Raw genomic sequence first — 25,071 nt, 5'->3', positions numbered from 1 at the left:
TATTCGCCAGATTTAGCCCCCAGTGACTTTTTCTTATTTCCAAACTTGAAAAAATGGCTCGGTGGACAGAGATTTCCAGACAACGAAGACGTCATTGCCTTTAAGTGCTTGTTTTGAGGAACTTCCGAAAACGCACTTTTCTCAAGGATTAAAAAAACTTGAAAAGCGATTGACCAAGTGTATAGAGCTCCAAGGAGATTATGTTGAAAAATAAAAAAAAATGTACCCAAAAAAATTGTTTTTATACTTCATTCTAAGGACTTATTGAACTACCCTCGTAATAAAGTGTTTCGACAATTATTTGGATTATATAATAATAATTTGTTAAGTAATCATGTTGATTAAATTCCATGAGTTACTATTACTTCACGCTAACTGAAAAGTGGATAAAAACTTATATAATTGTTCAAGAACAATATTATTTAAAAAAATAATAAATTGTGAAAAAATTATGGTTTTGTTAACTCGAATTAATTATTACCAAACACTAATTGAAAAGTTGACCAAAAGTGGAATATTTAAGAAAAAACCGCAAATTTTCAGAATTATTCAAAGAGAATATTAGTTTTAAAAAATAAATGGTTTAAACAGTTATTTTTGTCAGCTTTAATTTATTATTGCTTCGCAAACACTGAAAAGTTTAAAACAAGTTTAAACAATTTATTTAAACATATAATATTTATTAAAAAGTAATATTTTATCTATCAGAAACAATTTGTAATAAAATAAACTGCAAAAAAATCATAATTAGCACGAACAATTTGCAAACCTCAATTTTTTCACTTATGGCTGTTTTTCAGAACTCTATAAAATAGACTCATGGGGCGAAATTCATAAAGTAATTTTTGATTCGCATTATGTGATTAATTTTGAAAGTATTGACGATTCTACATAAAATGTACGAAAACTTCTTTTTTCCAAATGGGAAAAAAATTTCGAATGCAATTTTGGACCATTCTATTTCGCAGTGTTTTTCTTGTTTCCCTCTTTTACCCCTTTTCACGTTTTTTCAACTTAAGGGCATGTCGATCATTAAAAATATACGAAATTATATAAAAGACATTAATATTTGTTTTATTAGAAAATTTATTATTTGGTTGGAAATTTAATTAGTTGTTTAAAAGTTTAGATATCTTGTGAAAATTTAAGAATTTTGTAAAAAGTAATACTTTTTGGTTACAAATTTAATTGTTTTTGTAGAAAATTAATCTCTGCTTCAACATTTAACTTTTTTGATTAAAAATGAATCCTTTTGGTTGAAAATTAAACTATTTTGTTGAAAACACATTTTTTTACTATAAAATTCCGCAGTTTGGTTGAAACTTTTTGACGAAATTTTGTTGATGAACATTTTTTTTAATTCCTTTATTTTTGGTAAAAATGTATTTTGTTAAAAATTCATAATTTTGTGTTAAAAAAATAACTATTTCGGTAGAAATTTTAACTCTTTGGTTGAAAATTAACTTTTTTGTTGAAAATTAATATTTTAGTTTTAAAATCTCTACTTTTTGTAGAAAATTCCTCTTTGTTATTGAAAATTCATGTTTGAAGAAAAAATTATATTCTTTCTTGAAAATTTCATAATTTGGTGAAGCATTTTTTTTTTCTTAACTGAAAAACCTTTTTTTTAGAAAATTAATCTCTGCTTGAATATTTAACTAGTTTTTTAAAAAATGTTTGTTTTTTTTCGCTCGAAAATTTAACAATTTGTTTGATATTTCTTTTCTAATTGAATCATTTTTAATAGAAATTCATCTATTTGGTTAAAAATCTATATCTGTTTTGTTGAAACATTTTTCTTTTCACTGGAAAATTCAACAATAGGGTGGAAAAATAACTGTTGTGTTAAAAATTAATATTTTCGGGTGGAAAAAATTCAACAACTACTTGGTTAAAAGTTGAACTTCTTTTTTAAGAATTCATTTATTCGCGGATGATAATTTATTATTTTAGATTAAAATGTCAACTATTAGATTCGTCGTAGAAAATTTTTCTTTTTTTTAATAGAAAATTCAACTATTTTGTTGAAAATTAACCTTTTTATTAAGAATTAATATTTAACGTGGAAATTTCTACAATTTGGTTCAATTTTTTTTCTTTCTTAACTAATACATCTTTTTTGTTAAGAATTCAACTGATTGATTAAAAATTTAACTAATTGGTTACAAATTCATTTATTTTGTTTAAAAAATTACCATTTAAGATGAAAATTCATCTCTGTGGTTAAAAGTGAATAACTATTTGCTTGAAAGTTACCTTTTTTATTAAAAATTCATATTTCATGGTGTAATACTTAACTCTTGGTAGAAAAATCGTCTTTCTGGGTCAAAAATTAATTAATTAATTTAATTAATTCTGTTAAAAAAATTTACTTCTAATTAACAATTTAAACTACTTCTTAAAAAATTCACATTTTTGGTTGACGATTTATCATTTTAGTTCAAAATTCATCTGTAAACTTTTTGAATTGGATTTAATATAGTATAAACATTTATTTGATTAAAAATTAATTCTAAAGAATATTTATGTTTATGCATATAAAGAAATGAAGTTTTAAATAAATTTTTAGGTGGCAGCCAGACAAGCAGCAATCGAAGCTGGAGTGCCCATAGTTCCTGGAACCGATGGTCCCGTCACAACTTCTGATGAGGCCATGGAATTTTGCATGAAACATGGACTTCCGGTCATCTTCAAAGCTGCCTACGGAGGTGGTGGACGAGGTGCAAAATTTAAATTTTGAATAAAAATTAGATTCAAAATATCTTCATTCGACTCTTAACTAATCTTGACTCAGATCCATGAGGAGCCATAAAAAAATCTGAAAATGTTTGAAAATGAAGTTTCGAATTTCAGTTTGAAAATGGGCCCATGAGAAATAAACTATCTTTAATGGTTCTTGAGTTATAATCGATAATATTGAGTCTTTCACAGAACCAAAATAGCTCGAATCCCATTTTAGAAATCAGCATTCACGATTATAACTCAAGAACGACTGAAGATATTTGGTTCTTTCTGGGCTCATAGTAAAGCTAAGATTCCAATCTTCATTGACCAACTTTCCCACATTTTTTCAATCACTTCTTCCGGGTTCAAAATAAAGTCTTTAAAAAAAAATTTTTTTGTTCTTCAGGAATGAGGGTCGTCAAGCAGATGGAAGAAGTTAAAGAAATGTTCGAGAGAGCTTCTTCCGAAGCAAAGGCGGCTTTTGGAAATGGTGCCATGTTTATAGAAAAGTTCATCGAAAGGCCAAGACACATAGAAGTTCAACTTCTGGGTGACAATGCCGGAAATGTCATCCATCTTTACGAAAGAGATTGTTCAGTTCAGAGAAGACATCAAAAGGTTCTTCGAAAATTAGATATTTTGTTAATAACAATATAATTCTAATAACTTTTTATTTTATTGCAATAAGTATAAATTTGAAAATGAATAAATGAATGAATGGAAATTTCAGGTCGTCGAAATCGCCCCTGCCCCAAGGCTGGACCCCAAAGTCAGGGACAAGATGACAGAACACGCAGTGAGATTAGCAAAACACGTTGGATACTCGAATGCTGGCACTGTCGAATTTTTGGCAGACGAAACGGGGAATTTCTACTTTATCGAAGTCAATGCCAGGCTTCAGGTCGAGCACACGGTTACCGAGGAAATTACTGGGTAAATACTAATTTTCTTGCCATAAATAAATTCTCTGCTTAATAATTTGAGAAGATTTCATTGAGTCTATTTTCGAATCTGAAGACCATTATTAGCTATAAATTTAAATTCAATTAATTTGCCTTATTCTTTATAGCCCATAAAAATTGAAAAAGCGTCCTTCTATTGAAAAAGTCAAATTTGTTTTCGACTTTCGTTTTGTAAGGTAAAATATTTATTTTTTTAAAAAATGGTTAGAATCGATAAAAAGAGCGTTAGCCAATATATCAAAATTATGGTAGACATTTTTATAATACTATTAAAAGAGATCAAAATCGCCAAGACATATGATGAATTCTGAAAAATATCACTTATTTTCTTTAAAAAAAAAACCGAATCTTTACTTTTTAACTTCAAAGCTCTTAAAGGGAAAAAGCTAAGTTTTCTTTTATGATAGAAAAATTGAGAATAAAATATACCATTTTCAGAAAACAAATCACACCCTCCCCTCGTTACATATTTATGTAAATCACAACATTTTTCGCACTGCAGAACTGTCTATTATCATAAGTAATTTTTAATTGCAAATCTATATATTTCAATTTTTGATCGTTAAAATGGAATAATTTTTTTTTAAAACATTCAAAATTGCATCTCTTTCTACTATGTACATTAAATGTGGAAGAAACATTAATTGCAAATGTTCAAAATTGAACTATTTAACAAAAAAAGTACGAAAATTTATATATTTAAAATGTAATATTTTTAAACTGAATAATTTGTAACTCTATCCTGTTTAATTCAATAAGTTTCAATTGTAACTTTTTAAAATGACAAAACTTTAAATTGCAAACTTTAAAAATTGAAGAGTTTTTATTTTTTTAATTTGCAATTAGAAAAAGTAAATTTATAATTCAAAATTCAGTAATTTCTATGTTTTATATTCGAAATTTATCCAATTTGGAAAATTTTTTTCGAAACTTTATCTATAAAAATTAGGCAATTTTTAAGTTTTGAAATTAATAATTTTGTGATTTTTATGATTAGCGTTAGAAATTTCTTCAATTTGGAAGATTTCTAATTGTAAACTTAACTTTTGATCTTAGAAATTATGCAAATTTAAGAATTTTTATTCATTCATTTCAATAATTTACAATTAAACAATGTGCGCTCATCAAAACTTTACACGGGTGTAAACTTTTAAGAATGGCAAAAAATGAATTGTAAAATTTTTAAATTGAAGAAGTTTTTATTTTGAAAATTTACCATTTTCGAGTTTAACAAACAATAATTCTGTAATGTTGATCCTTTATATTCAAAATTTCTTCATTTTGGAAACCTTAGAATTAAAAAGTTGACTTCCGTTTTTCAAAACTTTTGAATTGTTATTTATCATTCCTCTTTAAAATTGAAAATTTTTGTATTGAAAATCTTTAAAATTCTAGAAATTTGAATAGTTAATCTTTAAAATTGAAGTGTTTTTAATTTTTTAAATTTGAAATGAAGAATCATTATTTAATTTTCAATTGACGCAATTAAAAATTTTGCAATTTTGATGATTTATTTTTAAAACAATTTCTTCAATTTGGAGAATTAGACTTGAAAATTCTAGTATCGAGTTTCAAAATTAAAGAACTATTATTTATCATGCATCTTTAAAATTAATCAGTTTTAAATTCGCCAATCCATTTTTAGTAAAAAATTGATATTATCTAGATAAAAATGAAACTATTTGACTGAAAATTCAACTATTTTGTTAAAAGTTCATCTTTTTTGGTTAAAAATCAACTACTTGCTTTAAAGTGTGAATTACTTTTTAAAAAAATAATTTTTGTATGTTGAATTTTCACCATTTTAGGTCAAAGTTCATATTTTCAGCTAGAAAATTGAACTTTTTTGTAGAAAATTCATCTTTTTACTTTGAAAATTGAACAATTTGTTAGTAAATTAAACTATGTGATTGAAAATTAACTTTCTGTTGAAAATTTAACATTTTTGGTGATAATTTGCGTACTTTGTTGAAAATTCTTGTTTCTAGTAGAACATTTATCTTCTTGGTGAAGAGCTAATCTGTTTGGTTGAAAAATGTATATTTTTAGGTTGAAAATCCGTGTTTTGTTTGTTGTTATAAACGAATTTTTTATCAATAAATTTAACTGTTCCATTTTTTGTTGGAAATTTCTTTTTATAAGTTAAAAAATTAACTATTTGGTGGAAAATGCATGTAATTTGTTTGAAAATTTGTCTTTTTGATTAGAAAATTAATCTACTTTGTTGAAAATTCATCTTTTTGGTTGAGATTCATCTATTGATTTCAACAGGTGTGTTTATTGTTGAATTCAATTTTTTGAAAGTTGGTTTTTTTTTTAAATAATTTTTTAGACTGAAAATTTGTCGATTCCATTTTTAGTTTAAAAATACCACTGTTTTTGGCTGAATTTTAATCTGTTTTGTTTCAAAATTCGACAATTTTGTTAAAAATGCATGTTTGAAGTTTATTTTTATCAAGTTATTTTTAGGTAAAAAATTTAATTGCTTTGATAAAAATTCGACCTTTTAATTTGAAAATTCATGTTTTTTTATTGTTAAAAATCAATTTTTTACACGAAAATTGACCTATTTCATTTATGGTTCGAAATGTATTTTTAAATTTGAAAAATTAAGTACTTACTTAGTAAAAAATTCATGTATTTTGTTGAAAATTCGTCTTTCTGGTTAGAAAATTAATTTTTTATTGTTGAGAATTCACCTTTTTGGTTTAAAAACTCAACTATTAGGTTAAAAATTCGTATTTTTTACTTGAATTCAGAATGTTGAAATTTCGTTATTTTTTTTGTTGAAAATTATTTTTTAAGCTGAAAATGTGTCAAATCCATTTTTGGTTATAAAAATATATTTTTAGTTGAAAATTCAAATATTTGTTAAAGAAAAATCTTTCTGGATTGAAAAATAAACATTATTGTTAAACATTAATGATTTCTTTTTTGCTTATGTCAACTGTTTTAAAATTCCTCTTTTGCTAGGAAATTCATCTTTTATGGTAGATATCTCATCTTAAATGTTCAAAATTAATTTTGGTTTCAAATAAAAATTCCCATAAAAGTTACAGATTACTGAATTCCATTTAAAATTTTGTGAAACCCAATATAGCAATCTTTATATTTTGTATGGTTAGAAATTATATTTTACACAATTTTAAATTCAAACATATATTTTAATTTACGGAAAAGGCAGTCAAAATAAGAAACATTAATCATGCGCGTAGCGCGTTGTTTTTGCTAGTTTAAAAATAAATTTGAGAAACTATTTTAGAATTGACCTCGTGCAGTCCCAAATTCGAATCGCAGAGGGAATGACATTACCAGAATTGGGAATGACTCAGGAAAAAATACAACCGAAAGGTTTCGCGATTCAATGTCGTGTGACGACTGAAGATCCTGCAAAGAATTTCCAGCCGGATACCGGAAGAATTGAAGTTTTCCGATCCGGTGAGGGAATGGGAATTCGTTTAGATGGAGCTTCTGCATTTGCAGGGGCTATTATTTCTCCTTACTACGATTCTCTTCTCGTTAAGGTAATATTTTTATCCAAAATCGAAAAATTTGATTAGAAAAATTAATGACTGTTATTAAAATCTAAACCAAAATGGTTATAGTCATCGGCTCCGAAAAAATTCCTCTCTAAGTTCGCTGGGATTCGAACCCAGGTCTACAGATAGTCGGCCTGGTGCTTACCTACTAAGCTACAGACTGCCAGTTTGCTTAAGGCACCATACTGGCACCCTGTGTACCTGGGTTCGAATCTCAGTGGAGCTAGTGAGAATTTTTTTCACAGATAAAGACTACAAGCATTTTAGTTTAGACTAGTAAATCAAAAACTGTAATTCCATCTACAAAAAACTGTTAAATAAATAATACATGAGACCATATTTTTAATAAAAGAATAAATAATTCTTTCAGGTTATTGCCCACGCAGAGGATCTGCAATCTTCCTGTGCAAAAATGAATCGAGCTCTTCGAGAATTCCGAGTTCGTGGTGTAAAAACAAATATCCCCTTTCTGCTGAACGTCCTGGAAAATCAAAAATTCCTCAATGGAAAAGTCGACACTTATTTCATCGATGAAAATCCTCAACTTTTCCAGTTCCAGCAAACTCGCAATCGAGCTCAAAAATTATTGAATTACCTGGGAACTGTTCTTGTAAATGGCCCCAGTACCCCATTGGCTACGAATTTGAAACCAGCAGAAATTAAACCACATGTTCCCCAAATCGCCATTGGTACGTGATTCACATTTTTCTTATCAAATTCCTCTCATTAGCTCCACGTATAACAAAATTCGTACTGTAAGTTCTCACTTCTGTGTTTGTAGCAATAGTTTATTTGTTATTATACGCACGGATATGCAATTAATATTTATATTGTCTATTATACATGTATGTTCAAAATATAATTTTGATTTGTTATAAATATATTTTTTATTGTAGCCGAGGGGTTAATCAGTAAACATTTTGATGTACACTGTACAATTGAAATCAAGGATTTCAAAGGAAATTAAAGGAATTCAAAGGAATTCAAGAGAATTTGTAGAATTCTAAATAATTAAAAAATTTGAGAATTCGATAGAAATCAATTGAGTTCAAAGAAATTCAAAAAAGTTCGAAGTGATTCAGCGAAATGTAAAGGAATCCAAAGACACCCAAAACAATTAAAAGAATTTAATGAAATTCGAATAACTAAAAGGCATTTAAAATAATGTAAATAAACTTGAAGAGTTCAAAGGAATTCCATATAATTCAAAGCAATTCAAAGAACTTGAAAGGATTTCAAAGAATTTCAAAGAATTTAAAGTATTTAAAAGAATCCAAAAGACTTAAAAGAAACTCTTAAGAATTCTGAATCAAGCAAAGGAATTCTGCGAAATTTAAATAAGTTAAAGGATTTTGAAGAAATTCAAAGAACTCAAATAATTCAAAGGAATTCGAAGAATTCAAAGAATTTAATGAATGCAAAGAATTAAACTAATTCAAAAAATTAAAATAAATTCAAGCGATTTGAAGGAATTCAATGATTCCTAAGGAATTGAAATAATTTAAAGATATTCAAAGTATCAAAATGAATTAAAAAATTCAAAGAAATATTATTTAAGTCTTTAATTTAAGTAATCAAAGTAATTGAAAGAATTGAAATGAATTCAAGCTATTTGAAGGAATTTTAAAAATGCGAAGGAATTTCAATAATTCAAAGAAATTTAATAAATTTAAATAATTCAAAGGAATTTAAAAGAATGCAAAGTTATTTTGTAAATTCAAAGAATTCAAAGGAATTGAATGAGTTCAAATGAATTTAAATTAATTAAAAGAATTTTTTTTAATCCAAACAATTCAAAGCAGTTTAAAGAATACAATGGAATTTCAAAGAATTCAAAGGCATGTCAAAGAATTCAAAGGAATTGATCAAATACGTAATAAAAATTCAAATGGCTTTAAAGAATTCAATGAAATTTCAAAGGATTCAAAATACTTTAAATGAGCTTTAAAGACTTTCAATTCAAAGAATTCAAAGGAATGTCAAAGATAAAAAAAGAATACAAAGATTACAACGGTTTTAAAGGAATTAAAAGAATTTAAAGGAATTCAAAGTATTTAAGGGCGGCATGTGATACTTAGAAAATTGTCGATTTTACCAGTTTTAGGTTCCGACGGCTTTTTTTCTTTAATAATATATATTTTTTCTTAAAAATTTGGGACATGATAGCGACCATGCTAACGAAAGTCCCCATACACTTTTTTTTGGTTTAATTCAAAAACGTTTTAATTTAGCAAAATCTGATTAATTTGCATAGCGCTTAGGAATTAGTATTGATTTTACCAGTTTTAGATTCCGACGGCTTTTTTCTAGAATAATCAATATTTTGTCTTAAAAATTTGGGAAATGATAGCGAACATGCTAACGGACGACCCCGCACACCTTATTTGTGTTTTTTTTTTCAAAAAATTTTTTTGATATTGCTAACAACGTGTGTACATTTGGAGGTTATGTATGGTACAATTCTCCTGTGCGTTACTTCCAAACTACACAATATTTTTGGCCGAAAACTTTGGACTTGCAAATAAACATAGTAACTAATCTCCCGGAACTAACACTTTTTGCAGGCAATCAAAAAAGTTTATTTCATAAATAATTTCCAGATTATCGGAAAGGCAGAGATGAAAAACGACGTAACCTCAAAATAATACATATGCATACAATTTTTATTTAGCACAATAAATTTTTTTTGTTATTATCCCTCAAAAAAGAGTCCGGGGACGTCCGTTATGATAGTTTATAGCATCTCCGAATTCAGTTTTTAAAAACTTTCATTTTTGTGGAAAAAAGCCGGGGAAACTGTAAGTATCACATGCCCTTAAAGGAATTTCAAGAATTCAAAGAAATTCAATGAATTCAAATAACTTCAAAGGAACTTTACAGAATTTACGAGAATTCAAAGAATTCAAATAAATTTAAGCAATTTGAAGGAATTCAATGATTCCAAAGGAATTGAAATAATTTAAAGGTGTTCAAAGTATTCAATGGAAACAAAAAAATTCAAAGAATTTTATTTCAGTCTAAATAATTCAGAGAATTTAAATAAATCCAAAGAATTCTTAGGAGTTCAATGGAATTCAAAGGAATTTAAGCATTCCGAAGTAATTAAAGTAATTAAAAGAATTTAAATGAATTCAAGCTATTTGAAGGAATTTTTAAAATTAAAAGGAATTTAAAAAATCCAAAGAAATGTTATAGATTCAAAGAATTCACAAGGGTTCTAAGTAATTCACAGGAATTCAAAGGATTTCAAAGAATTCAAGGAATTAGAAAAAAATCAAAGAAATTTGATAAATTAAAAGTATTTAAAGGAATTCAATGAGTTCAAATGAATTTTAATGAATTGAAAGAATTTAAAAAATCAAAGAATTTAAAGAAGTTTAAAGAATACAATGGAATTTCTAAGAATTCAAAGGAATCTCAAATAATTCAAAATACTTCAATCGAACCTCAAAGTATTTACAAAAATTCAAGGAATTCAAAGGAATTTATAAAATACGTAATAAAAATTCAAAAGGGTTCAAAGAATTGAATGGAATTCCAAAGAATTCAAAATACTTTAAATAAGCTTTAAAGAGTTACGACAATTCAAAGGAATGTCAAAGAATTAAAAAGAATTCAAAGTTTATAATGATTTTAAAGGGATTAGAAGAATTTAAAGGAATTCAATCTCTGATTCAAATTATTCAAAGAAATTAAAAAAATGCAAAGAAATTTGATAAATTCAAAGAAATTTGATCAATTCAAAGGAATGCAATGAATCTAAAGAAATTCAATGAATTCAAATAAATTCAAATGAATGGTAAGAATTTAACAAAATCAAAGAATTCAAATAAGTTCAAAGAATTCAATGGAATCTTACTGAATTCAAGGTAATGCCAAAGAATTCAAGATAATTCAAAGGAACTTTACAGAATCTGCGATAATGAAAAGAATTCAAATGGATTTGAAGGAATTCAAAGAATTAAGTTGAATTTCAAAGAATTCAAAGGAATGCCAAAGAATTAAAAAGACTTCAAGGAATTCAAAGAATGCAATGATTTCATAGTGATTAAAATAATTTAAAGGAGTTCAAAGTATCCAAATAAATTTTAAAAAATTTAAGAAATTTGATAAGTTCAAGCAATTCAAAGTAATTCAAAGAATTCCATGGAATTTCAAGGAATTCAAAGGAATGTCAAAAAATTCAAAAGACTTCAAAGGTACTTTAAAGAATTTATAAAAATTCAAAGTATTTAAATAAAGTAATTGAATTTAAGAGGAATTCAGGCGAATCAAACAAATTTAATTTAATTGAAGTAAAAAGAATTCGAGCAATTTAAGTGAAATAACAAATTCTACTAAATTTAAGTAGAATTGAATTAGTATGAGGAGAATTGAAGGAGATTGAAAAAAGACAAGTAAATTTTAAATAATACAAAGAATTTTTCTTAATGCATTTGAATTCAAGTCTTCACTGGAATACAAACGAATTTTTGAAAGCAATAAAGCATTTATAAACTTATCTGAATTTAAGTTTAATTCAATGTGTTCAAGATAATTCAACTAATTCAAGAGATTTGAGGTGATTCAAAAGAAATAATAGCAACTGAAAGAATTCTAAAGGATTCGAAGAATTCAGAGAATTATAAAGAATTATACAGAATTCAAGATAATTAAAAATATTTCCTGAAATTCAAGAGAATTATAAAAATTCAAAATATTTAAAAGAATTCCATTAATTCCAGAGATAAATAATTCGAAAAACTTCAAAGAATTAAAAAGAATTCTAATAATTCAAAAGAATTCAAACATTGCGAAAAAATTTAAAGAATTAAAAAATTGAATTAAATTCTAAATACACATTCTAAAAAACACATAGAATTTGGAAAAAGCAATTGAATCTGTGTGGAATACAGTTAGATAAATCCAAAAGTTTTTTCTATTTAAGCTAAAATAAAAAAATTTTAGAACTGATTGTAGAGAATTTAAGATCCCCCTTTTATGCTCTGCAATTCAAAATATGTGTTTGCCTTCTCTTCTACATCATGTGTGTTTTAAAATCATGATTATTAATCAAATCATTATATGCTATTCTCATTATTGTATTATAACAACAATAATTTTTTCAATATAGGTATCGATGACTACAAAAATCATTGGAAAAGTGCCATTATAATTTTTCCCCCTTCTAATTCTATTACACTCATTGTTTATCGCATGCTTTTATCATTTTATTTGCAAATTTTTTAGACTTTGCTAAGCTTGCAGCTGCCGAAGAGTCCAGCGATGAGGACCTCCCAGGTATGATCCTATTAGAAAAACCCACCGTTCCACCTTTTTTTAATTTCCCAATCTTTCATCTCCTTCAAAAATATTTTTATTTAAAGGAGTATAATTTTCTCAGTTCAATTTTATTAAAAGGTGGAATATAGGTGCCTGAAGCTTTTATTATTGTTTCTTTATGTGTGATTACTGCCATACATTTTTCAAAGCTTCTATTAAAATTCAATTCGAAAAACAATATTAATCAGGGGCTGTATTTAAATTACGTAATAGATTAGAGGCCCTCTTCAATACCCCCCCCCCACCCTCCACTCTTACTGTACGTAATTTATAGTTTCCAGAAGTAATAAGATATGGGACTTGAGATTTAAAATTTTCAGATTTTTTGCACATTTTCTATCCTGACCATTAACATTGAAATACCAGCATTTTAATCTTGTAATATTTTTTAAGATCGGATCTTTTATAAACGGAATCAAACAATATTTCAGATAAAAAATAAAAAAATTTAATTTACTTATTTATTTTAAGTAATAAAATTACTTTGCTACCACAACAGATGACTATTTAACAAAATACTTGAAATTTTCAACAAAATAATCAAATTTTCGAAAAATAATTCCACTTGCAACCTAAAAACATGAACCCTCAACAATTACTATAATAGTTGATATTTCAACCAAAAAAGATAAAATTTCATTCACCAAAACTAATTTCACAACCAAAAACGAACTTTCAACAAATAAAAATTTTTCAGTCGTGAAAGAAAAAAAAGTTTACCTAAATTATTTAATCTTCAAGCCGGTATGAATTTTCGGTACAAAAATTCAATTTTAAATCAGAAAATATGAATTTTTGGTGATAAAAAAAATAATTTTTAACAAAACAGTTAAATTTTCACCAAAAAGATAAACCTCTAATAAAAAAAAGTGCCAAAAAAGTAGTTAATTTTTCACCCATGTAGTTGAATTTTTAAATAAAAAACATCAATTTTGAACAAAATAGTTGAACGTGTGAACAAATAGATGAGTTTCTACTAAAAATGTAAATCTTCGACAAAAAGATATTTATTAACAAAGTGGTCCAAACAAAATAGTTGAATCCTTAGACAAAGAAGATTAATTTTAAACCAAACAGATGCATTTTTTATTCAAAAAGACAAATTTAAACAAAAAATATTGTAATTTTTATACAAAAAAGATTTAAGTTTGACTTTTTAACTTTAAAACAAAGAATTGCATTTTTATCCAAGAAAGATGTCACTTCTACTAAAACAGATAAATTTTGTGTTCAAAAAGACAAGTTTAAAAAAAAATAGTTGAATTTTCATCTGAAAACATTTTTAGTTGACTTTTGAACATCAAAATATGAATTTCAAACAAGTAAATTTTCTATGAAATAGATCCATTTTAAATCAAACATTTCAGTTTTCGTCTATGAAGGATGACTTTAAAAAAAATTGTTGAATTTTCAACCAAAGAATTACATTTGAATCCAAGAAAGATGGAATTTCTACTAAAACAGTTGAATTACAAAATCAAAAAGAAAAAGAAAAAAAATTTGTATTTTTAACTAAATAAGATTTCAGTTAAATTTGCAACGCCAGAATATGAATTTGAGACAAGTAGATTTTCTACGATGAAACTTCAATTTTCAAGAAAACAGTTGTATTTTCAACTAAAAAAGAATACTTTGTCACAAAAATGATTTTTTTAAGTCCCTGACTTTATACTGATGAGTAAAATTCCCTGACTTTTTAAATTGTTGTTTTCTAGATTTATTTTTCACTCAACAGGTTTCTTTGGCGCGTAAAGTTAAATTCATAATAGATTGCTGTACAATTAGAGTAAGTTACTGTTTTATTTACGAATTTTTAAAAATTACGTACACGGATGAAGGACCTCCCCCCCTTTTCCGTAACAAAGCGTAACAAAATCTCACAACCCCTCCCTCCCCTTTGAACTCTTAAGTAATTTAAGTACGGTCCCTTATTTGAAATTTTTTCTTTATAAAAGAACGCCAATTATTCATCTTTGTTTATTTCGCCAGCACTCTTTGGAAATTAATAATCGCTATAAAAAAAAGTCTGTAACACTTTATATGATAATGTGACAATTACAGTAGACTCTCACTAAGCGCCATTTCCAAAAAGGGCCTTCTCTCGCCAAGATCCTCTCCCTTCCCTTACCTTTAGATTCAGTAAGCGCCATAAGCCTTAGGGGCGTGGCTTGCCAAAGCAGGTGCTTAGTGAGAACCTCAGTCCCGAGCACCGGGCGCTTTGTGAGAGTCTACCGTAATTTTCTGCTTCTTCCAATAATTTTCTTTTCCAGACTTATAAAATCAAACTTTTTTCAGACCTTCTCGATCCACCAAAAGGTTTCCGTCAAATTTTTAAGGAACAGGGCCCAGAAGCTTTTGCGAAGGCAGTTAGGGAACACAAAGGACTACTTTTGATGGACACAACCTACAGGGATGCCCATCAATCTCTTTTAGCAACTCGAGTCCGATCTCACGATTTGCTTAAGATTTCACCATTTGTTGCTCACAAATTTAACAACCTCTACGCTTTGGAAAATTGGGGTGGTGCTACCTTCGACGTAGCCTTGAGATTTTTGCACGAATGTCCTTGGGAAAGACTCGAGGATATGAGGAAAACTATTCCCAATATTCCCTTCCAAATGTTGTTGAGAGGTGCCAATGCTGTTGGTTATACCAATTATCCCGACAATGTTGTCTTCAAGTTTTGCGAACTTGCTGTTCAAACTGGAATGGACATCTTCAGGGTCTTTGATTCCCTGAACTATCTCCCGAATCTGATTCTTGGTATGGATGCAGCTGGAAAGGCAGGTGGAGTGGTGGAAGCAGCGATTTCCTACACAGGTGATGTTAGTGATCCAAGCCGTACGAAATACGACCTCAAATACTACACCAACCTGGCTGATGAATTAGTCAAAGCTGGAACTCACGTCCTCTGCATCAAGGACATGGCAGGACTCTTGAAACCAAAAGCTGCAGGTCTTCTTGTTGATGCGATCAGGCAAAAACACCCTGACGTTCCCATTCACATTCACACTCATGACACTGCTGGAGCTGGAGTTGCTGCCATGCTTGCATGTGCTGAACATGGAGCTGACGTTGTTGACGTTGCTGTTGACAGCATGTCTGGAATGACCAGCCAGCCTTCAATGGGAGCTGTGGTTGCTTGCTTACAAGGTAATATTTCAATACGATAGCTCATCAGAATTAAGTCTGGAGAGTCTGACAAATAAATTATTTTAAATATTAAAACAAATTTTGTAGGAACACCCATCGATACCAATTTGGAGCTGAGTGACATCTCTGAGTACTCTGCCTACTGGGAACAAACTCGTACTCTATATGCTCCATTCGAATGCACAACGACCATGAAATCAGGAAATGCTGATGTCTACCTCAGCGAAATTCCCGGGGGCCAGTACACGAATCTTCAGTTCCAGGCTTATTCCCTTGGATTGGGTGAATTTTTCGAAGATGTTAAGAAGGCCTACAGGGAAGCTAATATTCTTCTGGGAGACATCATCAAAGTCACTCCAAGCTCGAAGGTCGTTGGAGACCTTGCTCAATTCATGGTCCAGAATAAATTGACTTCTGATGATGTTCTCAGCAAAGCTGAGGAACTATCCTTCCCCAAGTCCGTGGTTGAATTCCTCCAGGGAGCAATTGGAGAACCTTATGGTGGATTCCCGGAACCACTTCGGTAATTGTAGTCTAAATTCATTCAGAGTTACTGCAGAAGGCTGGTTTAAAAATTTCATGGATTTTCCAGGATTTGCAGGTCTACTTTTTGAAACATTCCGGAGCTACTTTTTCAAAATCCAGTCTATTCATTATTAAAATTAAAACAGATTGTTTCTCGTAAAAAATCATATAGGAATCCTTGTTGAATCTTTATCGCCACAAATACCTTAATACCCGATAGTTTCTAAAGTTTTATATTTTTCAAATTAAGTTTTAAATCATTATTCAACAAATAATTCTCATTAAATATTATTCTAACATTTTCAAAGTTCAGAAAATATAATCACATTATTTTTGGTATCTAAAAATAAATTATTTTCAATTCGCAATATTTGTCTAAAGTACTGAAATAATTTTTTTAATAATATTCGATAAACAAAATTTTTTAACGAATCTTAAAACTAATATATTTTTTTTTTAAATTTAATAATGTTTGACTAAGTAATATTTCATAAAATAATGTTTGAGAAGATGATTTTTTAAACCAATTGTTAAAGAAGATAATTTTTTATATAATTGTTGAAAATAATTTTCAAAAATAATTTGATAAAGTATTTGAAAAAAAATGTTCACTAAAATAATTTAAAAACCGATGTTTCATAAAATAATTTTTTATTTAATAAGTTATGTCAATAATAAAATTGATAAAAACAATGTTCCATGCAATAATTTAAAACCAAATTTTTTAATTATTCATAAAATAATATCGGATAAATTAATGTATGAAAATAATGTTTCACAAAATAATGTTGAATAAAATAATTTTTCTCAATAAAGTTTGATAAAATCACTCTTTATTTTAATAATTTTTTACAGAAAAATATTTGCCACCTTTTTTTCAGTAACTGTTAATAAAATAATATTTTATGTAACAATGTTTGATAAAATACATTTTTTTTTATTATTCTAAAAATAATGTCTGAAAAGTAATGCATGAAAATAATGTCTCATAAAATAATTCACAAAAATTATGTTTCGTATAATAATACTGTTTCATTCAATATTTGTTGATAAAATAATGTTTTATATGATGATGTTTGATAAAATAAATTTGTTTCAATTATTCATCCATTAATGTCTGATATAAAGTAATTTATGAAATTAATGATTCATAAAATAATGTTTGATATAACAATGTTTGATAAAATAATTTCACAAAATATTGTTGAATATAATAATTTACAAATGTTTCATAAATTAATTTTTTTACATAATGTCTGATGAAATATTTTTTGGTAAAAAATATTTAATATAATAATGTTTAAAAAAATACCAAATTTTTCATACCAAAATCTTTGATAAAATCATTTTTTTTTTAATACTTGATAAAGTAATTTATTAAAATAATGTTTGATATAACAATGTTTGATCATATAATTTTTCACAACAAAATTTTGATTATTAATTTATAAAAATAATGTTATATAAGTAATGCTTGATATAACAATGTTTGATCGAATAATTTTACAAAATAATATTGAATCGAATTTATGGAAATAATTTTTGAACAAATATAATTGTACAAAATAATGATGAATCAAATAGTTTAAAAAAATAATGTTCGATAAAATATTTTTTGTAAATAATGCCTGATAAAATATTTTTTGATAAAATAACGTTTGATATGATAATGTTTGATAGAATAACTTTTTTTTAAATAAGTTTTCACCGAAAAATGTTTTATACAATTATTTTTTCAAATAAGGTTTGATTAAATAATTTTATAAAATAGTTCACAAAAATAATGTTTCATAAAATAATTTTTTAAACAATATCTGATAAAATATTTTTTGATAAAATAATGTTTTATGGAATAACTTTTTTAAAAATAATTTTTCTCACAAAAATCTTTAATAAAATCATTGTTTTTAAATATTTGATCAAATGATGTTTGATAATATAATTTTTTACAGCAAAATTTGTATAATTAATTTATGAAAATAATGTTTTAGAAATAATGCTTGATATAACAATGTTTGATAAAATAATTTTACAATATAATGTTGCATCAAATAATTTACAAAAATCATGTTTCATAAAATAATTTTTTTAAATAATGCCTGATGAACTAACTTTTTTTAAATAACTTTTCACAGAAAAATCTTTGTTAGCATTATTTTTTCAAACTAATGTTTCATAGATTTTTTTATTATGTTTAAAAAAAGTATTTTATAAAATAATTGTGAAAAATAACGTTTAATATTTAGTCTTTCATTATTTGATGACTTTATCAGGTCTTCCAGCCTTTTTGGCAATCCTGTCATAATTTAAAAACCCATGAAGATTGAAACGTGAATGAATTCATTTTACTGTAAATTTTGTCTAGGTCGAAGATTCTTAAGGACATGCCGCGAGTGAAAGGAAGGCCAGGAGAAAATCTTGCGCCTCTTGACTTCGTGAAATTAAAAGCGGAAGTGAAGGAAGCTCATCCTCAGGCTACTGATAGGGACGTTATGTCAGCAGCTCTTTATCCGGAAGTTACGAACGACTTCCTCACGTTCAGGGAAACTTTCGGACCAGTTGATAAACTCGACACAAGGATATTCTTGACTGGGCCCAAAGTGGGAGAAGAATTCGATGTGACGATCGCGAAAGGAAAAACTTTGGGTATCAAAACTCTGGCTATGTGTGAAGATCTGACTGCAAATGGAGAACGAGAAGTCTTCTTTGAGATGAATGGACAGCTGAGGTCTGTCTTCATCAAGGACAAGGAGGCAGTCAAGGTAAGAATATAAATAAATTTAAGGCCAAAAATCTCAATTCTAAAAAATCACAGACTTCACGCTTATTCTTGCCCCTATTCTCCTCTTGTACCTTTTAAAAAAAAATCTTCCTTTTAGGGTTTCGTAGCCCCGGGCAGAAACCCTTATTGTTTCAGTTGGGTGTCTGTCCGTCTGTTTTCACGTCGTATTTTTTTACACAGAGGAGAAGGAAAGTAGGCTAAGTGAGGCGAAAATAATGGAGGGAGATTAGGGCAATTGAGGGCATTGAGGGCATTGAGGAGGAAATAGGGGAGGGTAATTGGGGACATTAAGAGAGTGAAAGTGATTGGATGAGAAGTGAGAGAAAATAAGGGGAGATAAAAAGGAGAAATAAGTGAAAATAAGAGGAGGGGAAGTGAGACGAAATGAGGGGTACGAAGAAAGGAAAATAAGAGGAGAGTAAGTAGGATAAGCGAGGGCAAAATAGGTATATGGGAAGCTAAGGGAATTGAAAGGGAAATATGGAAAGGGAACAAGGGGACATTAGGAGCAAGGAAACAAAAAGAGGGGGAGTAAGAGGAAATGAGAGGTTTTAATGAGAAGATATGAACGAAATTAAGGGGGTAGGGGAAGTATACGGAAATGAGGGGAAGGAAGGAGGGAAAATATGGGAGGGGAGTTAGGCCAATTCAAGAAATTGAGGAGTGAATAGAAGTGTGAAACTAGGGGACATGAAGAGAGTGTTAGTGATTGGAGGAGAATTGAGGGAAAATAAGGGGAGTGAATAGGGGGAAAGAAGTGAAAATAAGGGGTGGAGTAGTAGGGGAAGTAAGAGGAAATAAGGGGAAAGAAGAAGGGAAAATTACAAGAGAATAAGTAGGGTAAGGGATGGAAAAATAGGGTTATGGGAAATTGAGCTAATTGAGTGGGAGATAGTGGAGGAGAACTAGATGATATTTGGAGATGCGAAATTAGAGGAGGGGGGAAGAGGGAAAAAGGGGCGCGAAGGAAGGGAAGAGAAAGGAAATTAGGGGAGGAAAGGAGGGTTAAATTAGAAATAGGGATTAACATAATTGAGGGAATTTAGGGGGAAATGGGAGAGGGAAACTAAAACACATTAGGAAATGGAAATTATGGGGAGGGGTGAGAGGAAATGAGGAGTGCGTAGGAGGGAAAATGAAAATGAGGAGGGTGGGGTAAGTGAAAGAAAATGAAGGAAAAGAAGGAGAGAAAATGAGGGCAGGGACGTAAGGGAAATGGAGGGAGGGGATTTAGATAAGTGAGGGAATTGCGGGGGAAACAGGGGAAGGGGAGTAGGAGACAATTACTGTGCTAAAATTAATTTTAATGGTTAAAGATTGAACTATTTATTTGAAAAATCGTTTTTTTTTTGTTCTGAATTAATTTTTTTTACTACAAATTTAACTATTCGATTTTTTGATGAAAAATCAACTCATTGGATGAAACTCAAACCACTTTTTTTTAATTCTTTTTTTTGTATCAATATAATCTTTTTTATAGAAAATTCAGGTATCTAGTTGAAATTTAAGTTTTTTAATTGAAAATTTAACTATTTATTTTTTTGGTTGAAAATAAATTTTATGAACTGAAAATTTAACTATTTTATTTTTTGTAGAATGGATATTGTTTAAAATTAATCTTCGTGGTTAAAAATTAATTAATTTAACTGAAAATTGAACTATTCCATATTTTTTTGAGTTAATGAAACTGTTTAGTCAAAATAAATTGTTTTTTGTTGAAAATTTAACTAGTTTGTTTCAAAGACATCTTTTTCGGTCGAAAATGCAACTTTTTTGTTAAACATGCGCTTTTTTGAAAAGAAAATTCATCTTTGGCAGAAAAATCATCTTTTCTAGTTGAAAGTTAACATTTTTCATTCAAAAAGTCTACTGTTAAATTTTTAGATCAGAAATCATCTCTTTTGTTTGAAAATCTAACTATTTTGTTAAAAAGTCATTTTCATTGAAGGAAATTACAACTACCTGGTAGGAAGTTGAATACGTAAATGAAAATCTAACTTCTTTGTTAAAATACTTTTTTTCATTGAAGATTCATAATTTTAGATGAAAATCTAAAGTTTTTTGGACGTAATATGCGTCCTTTTGAATTGGAAATTTATCTTTTGGAAGAATACTAATATTTTTGTTTGAAAGTCAATTATTTTCAACTAAAGTCTATTTTTATATTTTTCGTCTATAATTTGTCTCTTTTGATCATAATATTTATGATTCCAAATTTTTAGTCGAAAATTAAATTTTTTGTTTCAAATTCGTCCTTTTGGATTGAAACTTAATATTGTGGTAGAAAAGTACTTTTTTAGGCCTATTATTTTATTTTTCGTTCGAAATCGATCTCGTGTGATTTAAGATTTAATTAGCTTTTTAAAAATTCAACTATTTCGTTAAAAAAGTTATATTTTTCAGTTGAAAATTCAACTGCTTGGTCGAAAGTTGAACTAATTTAAACAAATTATTTTTTTGTTGTTAGAAGACTTTTTAAATTGGAAATTTAACAACTTTTTTTTAAATTAACTTTTTTGTTTGAAATTTATATATTAAAATGTAAAAATCAACTCATTGTTTTGTAAAAATTTAACTACATGATTGAAAACTAATCTGCTTTTCACGTGGATTCAACCATTTGGTTAAGAATCCGTCTTTTTTGGATTAATTCATCTATTTTGTTAAAAATTCGTCTGTTTTATTGATTTCATCTGTTTTTTATTTAAAATTAAAATCTCTTTTGGTTGAAGTATCAATTGTTTAGTTACAATGATTATTTTTTAAATTGCGAACTGAAAATTTAATCATTCAATTTTTGGTCGAAAATTGATCTTTTTTAGTTGAAAATTGTAATATTTGGTTTAACTTTGTTTTTGTAAATTCGTTTTTCTCTGATTAAAAAATTCATTTTCTTGGTTTGAAAATTCAACTATTTTTTCCAAATTAACTTTCTTTTTGTTGAAAATTCATATTTTTGGGTTGAAAACTCAACCTCTTTTGTTGAATAGTTTTGCTTGAAGTTTGATCTTTTTTATTTCAAAATTCAACCTATTATATAAAAAAAAAATTATCTTTGTAGTTTGAAAATTCAAGCTTTTTTTGAAAATATTTCGACCTGAAATCTTAAGGTAGTTGCAGTGCCAAAATTCAGATATCTGAAAAAAATAGTTTTTCTTTGATTTTAGGAATCAAAATATTATAACTAATGTCATGTCAAATGAAAAACATTACTTTTCCTGAAAAATGTTAAAATTCACAACAAAAAACATTAATTATAGCTATTTTTTTGCAATTGAATTTTTTCTCGTCGTCGCCGTTTACAAATTTTTAAAAAATTATTGCATTTCAATAAATGACGGCTTATTTTTTCGGGAAAACATTCTCTACAACTCAACTGTTTCCAATTTTGAAAAAAAATTTCTCTAGGCTAAAATCGTTAGAACGATTTTTTACAACATTTTCTTAACAAATAATTATATTTTAAGATTATTTTGATATTTGTAAAATTGGATACAATAGAGTTCTAGAGAATGTTTTCCCAAAAAACATTAGCCATCATTTATTAAAATGCAATCATTTTTCAAAAATTAGTAAGAAGTGACGGTCAAAAAACATTCAATTCAAAAAAACATGGTTAAGACTAATGTTTTTTTGTTGTTGTAAATTTGAACATTTTTACATTCTCATTCATAAGAGTGAAATTTAATCGTCCAAATTTTAGATCTCTGGTTTTTAACGGATCTTTACGTTTCAGCACTCACAGAATCCGAAAATTATAAAATTTTATAGGTCTCTGTCTGTGTGTTTGTATTTCAGTATGTATGTATGGTTACCTGAATGTGTAGCCACGCTACTTTTGAAGGATTTTTCCAATCAAGTCAGCCTTCTATACACTTCTTAAGTTTCCCAAAATGAAGGCTAAGTTCGTTAAGTAGATATTTCCAACTAAAATTAAAAAATTTAGAGCATTTTCAAAATTTGAAAAAAAAAAATTTTACAAATTTGAAATTTTTTGTTAAATTTTCTTATAGATAGGTAGAAGACTTGCAAATTATCTAAATAACATTTTTGATTTTGATGAAAATTAGAAAAGTTATGTACTTTTGAAAATTGTTTAAAAGTTCGAAAAAATAAATATTTTTCTAAAAGATTAGAGAATTTCATTTAAATTCATCACTAGATATCAAATATATTTAGAAACTATATCAGTTAAATTTTTCAATTAGACAAAAGTTCAGAAAGTTGGAGCTTTTTCAAAATTTGAATAAAAATTTGTTATGAGGTTTAGAAATTTTTGTCGAATTTTCTGATAAACGTCAAAAATAATTGCAAATTATCCTAATGACATTTTTAAATTCAATAAAACTTTAAAAAGTTATATGCTTTTAACATTTTTAAAATGTTCTAAAAAAGGAAAAACAAATTTTTTAATAGGTTAGGAAATGTCAATCCAAATTTCTACTAAATGTAAATGTTGTAATAAATGTAAAATAAATGTTTTTCGAAACTATTATCATGAAATTTTTTAATTAGACAAAATTTCCAAAAAGTTGAATCATTTTCAAAAATATGCAATTTTGATTTTGTAAGATAAGTTTAAAACGTTATTTTTAGTAGATTTTAACAAGATTTACAAAATATTTTGATGAAGTTTTTCAAGTTGATACGAATTGTCGAGCGCGAAGCGCGAGTTGCGTAATGAGAATGTAATCGTCAAAGCCGTAGCTGCTTTGAGAACTTTCTTTAAAATCAAATCGAAAAAAATGCAGTTACAATTTATGGCTGTAATTCCTCAGAAGTTTAAATCACAGTTTTCGATTTAAGTTATAGTATTTACAAGATTTGAAAAAATTTACTTAAAGTGTACGAATTAAACGTACGAAAACGAGTGCAAAGCGCGAGAGCATACAAGCGCGCCCTAGGCGCGCTCAAACTTGGCATGAAGCGCGCCATGAGAATGTGCCCGCGCAGCGGCCATATATTTTTTTCTAAATCATGTTTTTTATTTGAAATGAAATCAGTTATAAAATTTTGTTTCTTAAAATCATTGAAATACTATTTTTTTGCAGATCTCTGAATTTTGGCACGACAACTACCTTAACCCTTAGTGACCACATTTTTGTAGAGTAACACGCTGACCACACTTGGGTCCAAAGTACCCAGGCGATAAAAATTTCTAAAAAAAAAAGATTGAATATTTATACTCGAAATTTTTTTAGAACTTCTCAAGAAGTAACTTTGAAAGATCATGTAGGTCGTATTGCCAAAAATTATATTTAAGTATACTTTAAGAAATGTTGGAATTCAAAAAGTAGAAAAAATACTATTTTCATTTAAAAATTCATAACTTTTTTAATTTTCGATATTAAGGGCTAAAAATTTAGTTACGTCTTCTCCAGATGTACCACTTAAAAAAAAGTAGCTCAGTGGATGATTCAAAAAGTATAATTATTTTGAGGATTGAGTATCGGCAAAAAGGGAAAAATAAATCATCCCGGTAACAAGCGTTGAATTCAGAAAAATTAAGAATTTGTATTCCTATGAATACGCGATTTTTCCTCCGTCTAAAAATCCCCCAACGGAAACAGAAAAAGTGCAAATCCTATTCCTCTCAATCGACTTAGTAAAATTTAAAGAAAGCATTTATTTAGCCTATTTTTCATTATTAAATTATTTTATAACTTATAAATTCGAAAAATATTCAAATTTATATTTATTTAAATTTTAATAATTTATTTAAGCGTCTTAAAAAATGCAACAAAGAAATCTATATAAATGTGTGAATTTAAATAATTTTAACTCTAAAGAGGCAGAGTTGAATTGGTGAGAATTAAAATGTCAGAATTTACATTCCGCATGAAGGAATTAAAAAAACTTATTACACATATTTTGTGAACTTATTAGAAGGAATTAAATATAATCAAAATATGACCACTTCTGACGAATAAAAAATATATCTGTGAGGTGCGTTACCGGTACAATTAGAAGGAATTAAATACAGTGAAACTCTTCTATAGCGCCAATTTTGGGGATGACGGTTGGTGGGAACTAACTCATTATAGCCCGTTCTGTTTTTGTTTGT

The 25,071-nt window shown here is 27.5% G+C and overlaps 1 protein-coding gene across 3 annotated transcripts in view; it reads left to right on the top strand.

The window, feature by feature from the left end:
- LOC117168552 (pyruvate carboxylase, mitochondrial) overlaps positions 1-25,071 on the top strand; it is a 105,654-nt gene that overhangs the window by 78,118 nt on the left and 2,465 nt on the right. For 2 of the 3 annotated variants that reach the window (XM_033354292.1, XM_033354293.1), the window contains exons 4-12: positions 2,570-2,720; positions 3,131-3,342; positions 3,455-3,657; positions 6,949-7,210; positions 7,596-7,914; positions 12,455-12,505; positions 14,843-15,700; positions 15,788-16,223; positions 18,591-18,987. In XM_033354292.1, coding sequence (XP_033210183.1) covers positions 2,570-2,720; positions 3,131-3,342; positions 3,455-3,657; positions 6,949-7,210; positions 7,596-7,914; positions 12,455-12,505; positions 14,843-15,700; positions 15,788-16,223; positions 18,591-18,987 — 2,889 coding nt within the window. The remainder of the gene's footprint in view (positions 1-2,569; positions 2,721-3,130; positions 3,343-3,454; positions 3,658-6,948; positions 7,211-7,595; positions 7,915-12,454; positions 12,506-14,842; positions 15,701-15,787; positions 16,224-18,590; positions 18,988-25,071) is intronic. The other variant, XM_033354294.1, reaches the window with a different exon arrangement.

Source organism: Belonocnema kinseyi, chromosome 2 (assembly GCF_010883055.1).
Source record: "Belonocnema kinseyi isolate 2016_QV_RU_SX_M_011 chromosome 2, B_treatae_v1, whole genome shotgun sequence".
Taxonomy (NCBI): domain Eukaryota; kingdom Metazoa; phylum Arthropoda; class Insecta; order Hymenoptera; family Cynipidae; genus Belonocnema; species Belonocnema kinseyi.
The sequence above is the reverse complement of the archived record's forward strand: the minus strand, read 5'-3'. Positions and strand labels throughout refer to the sequence as shown.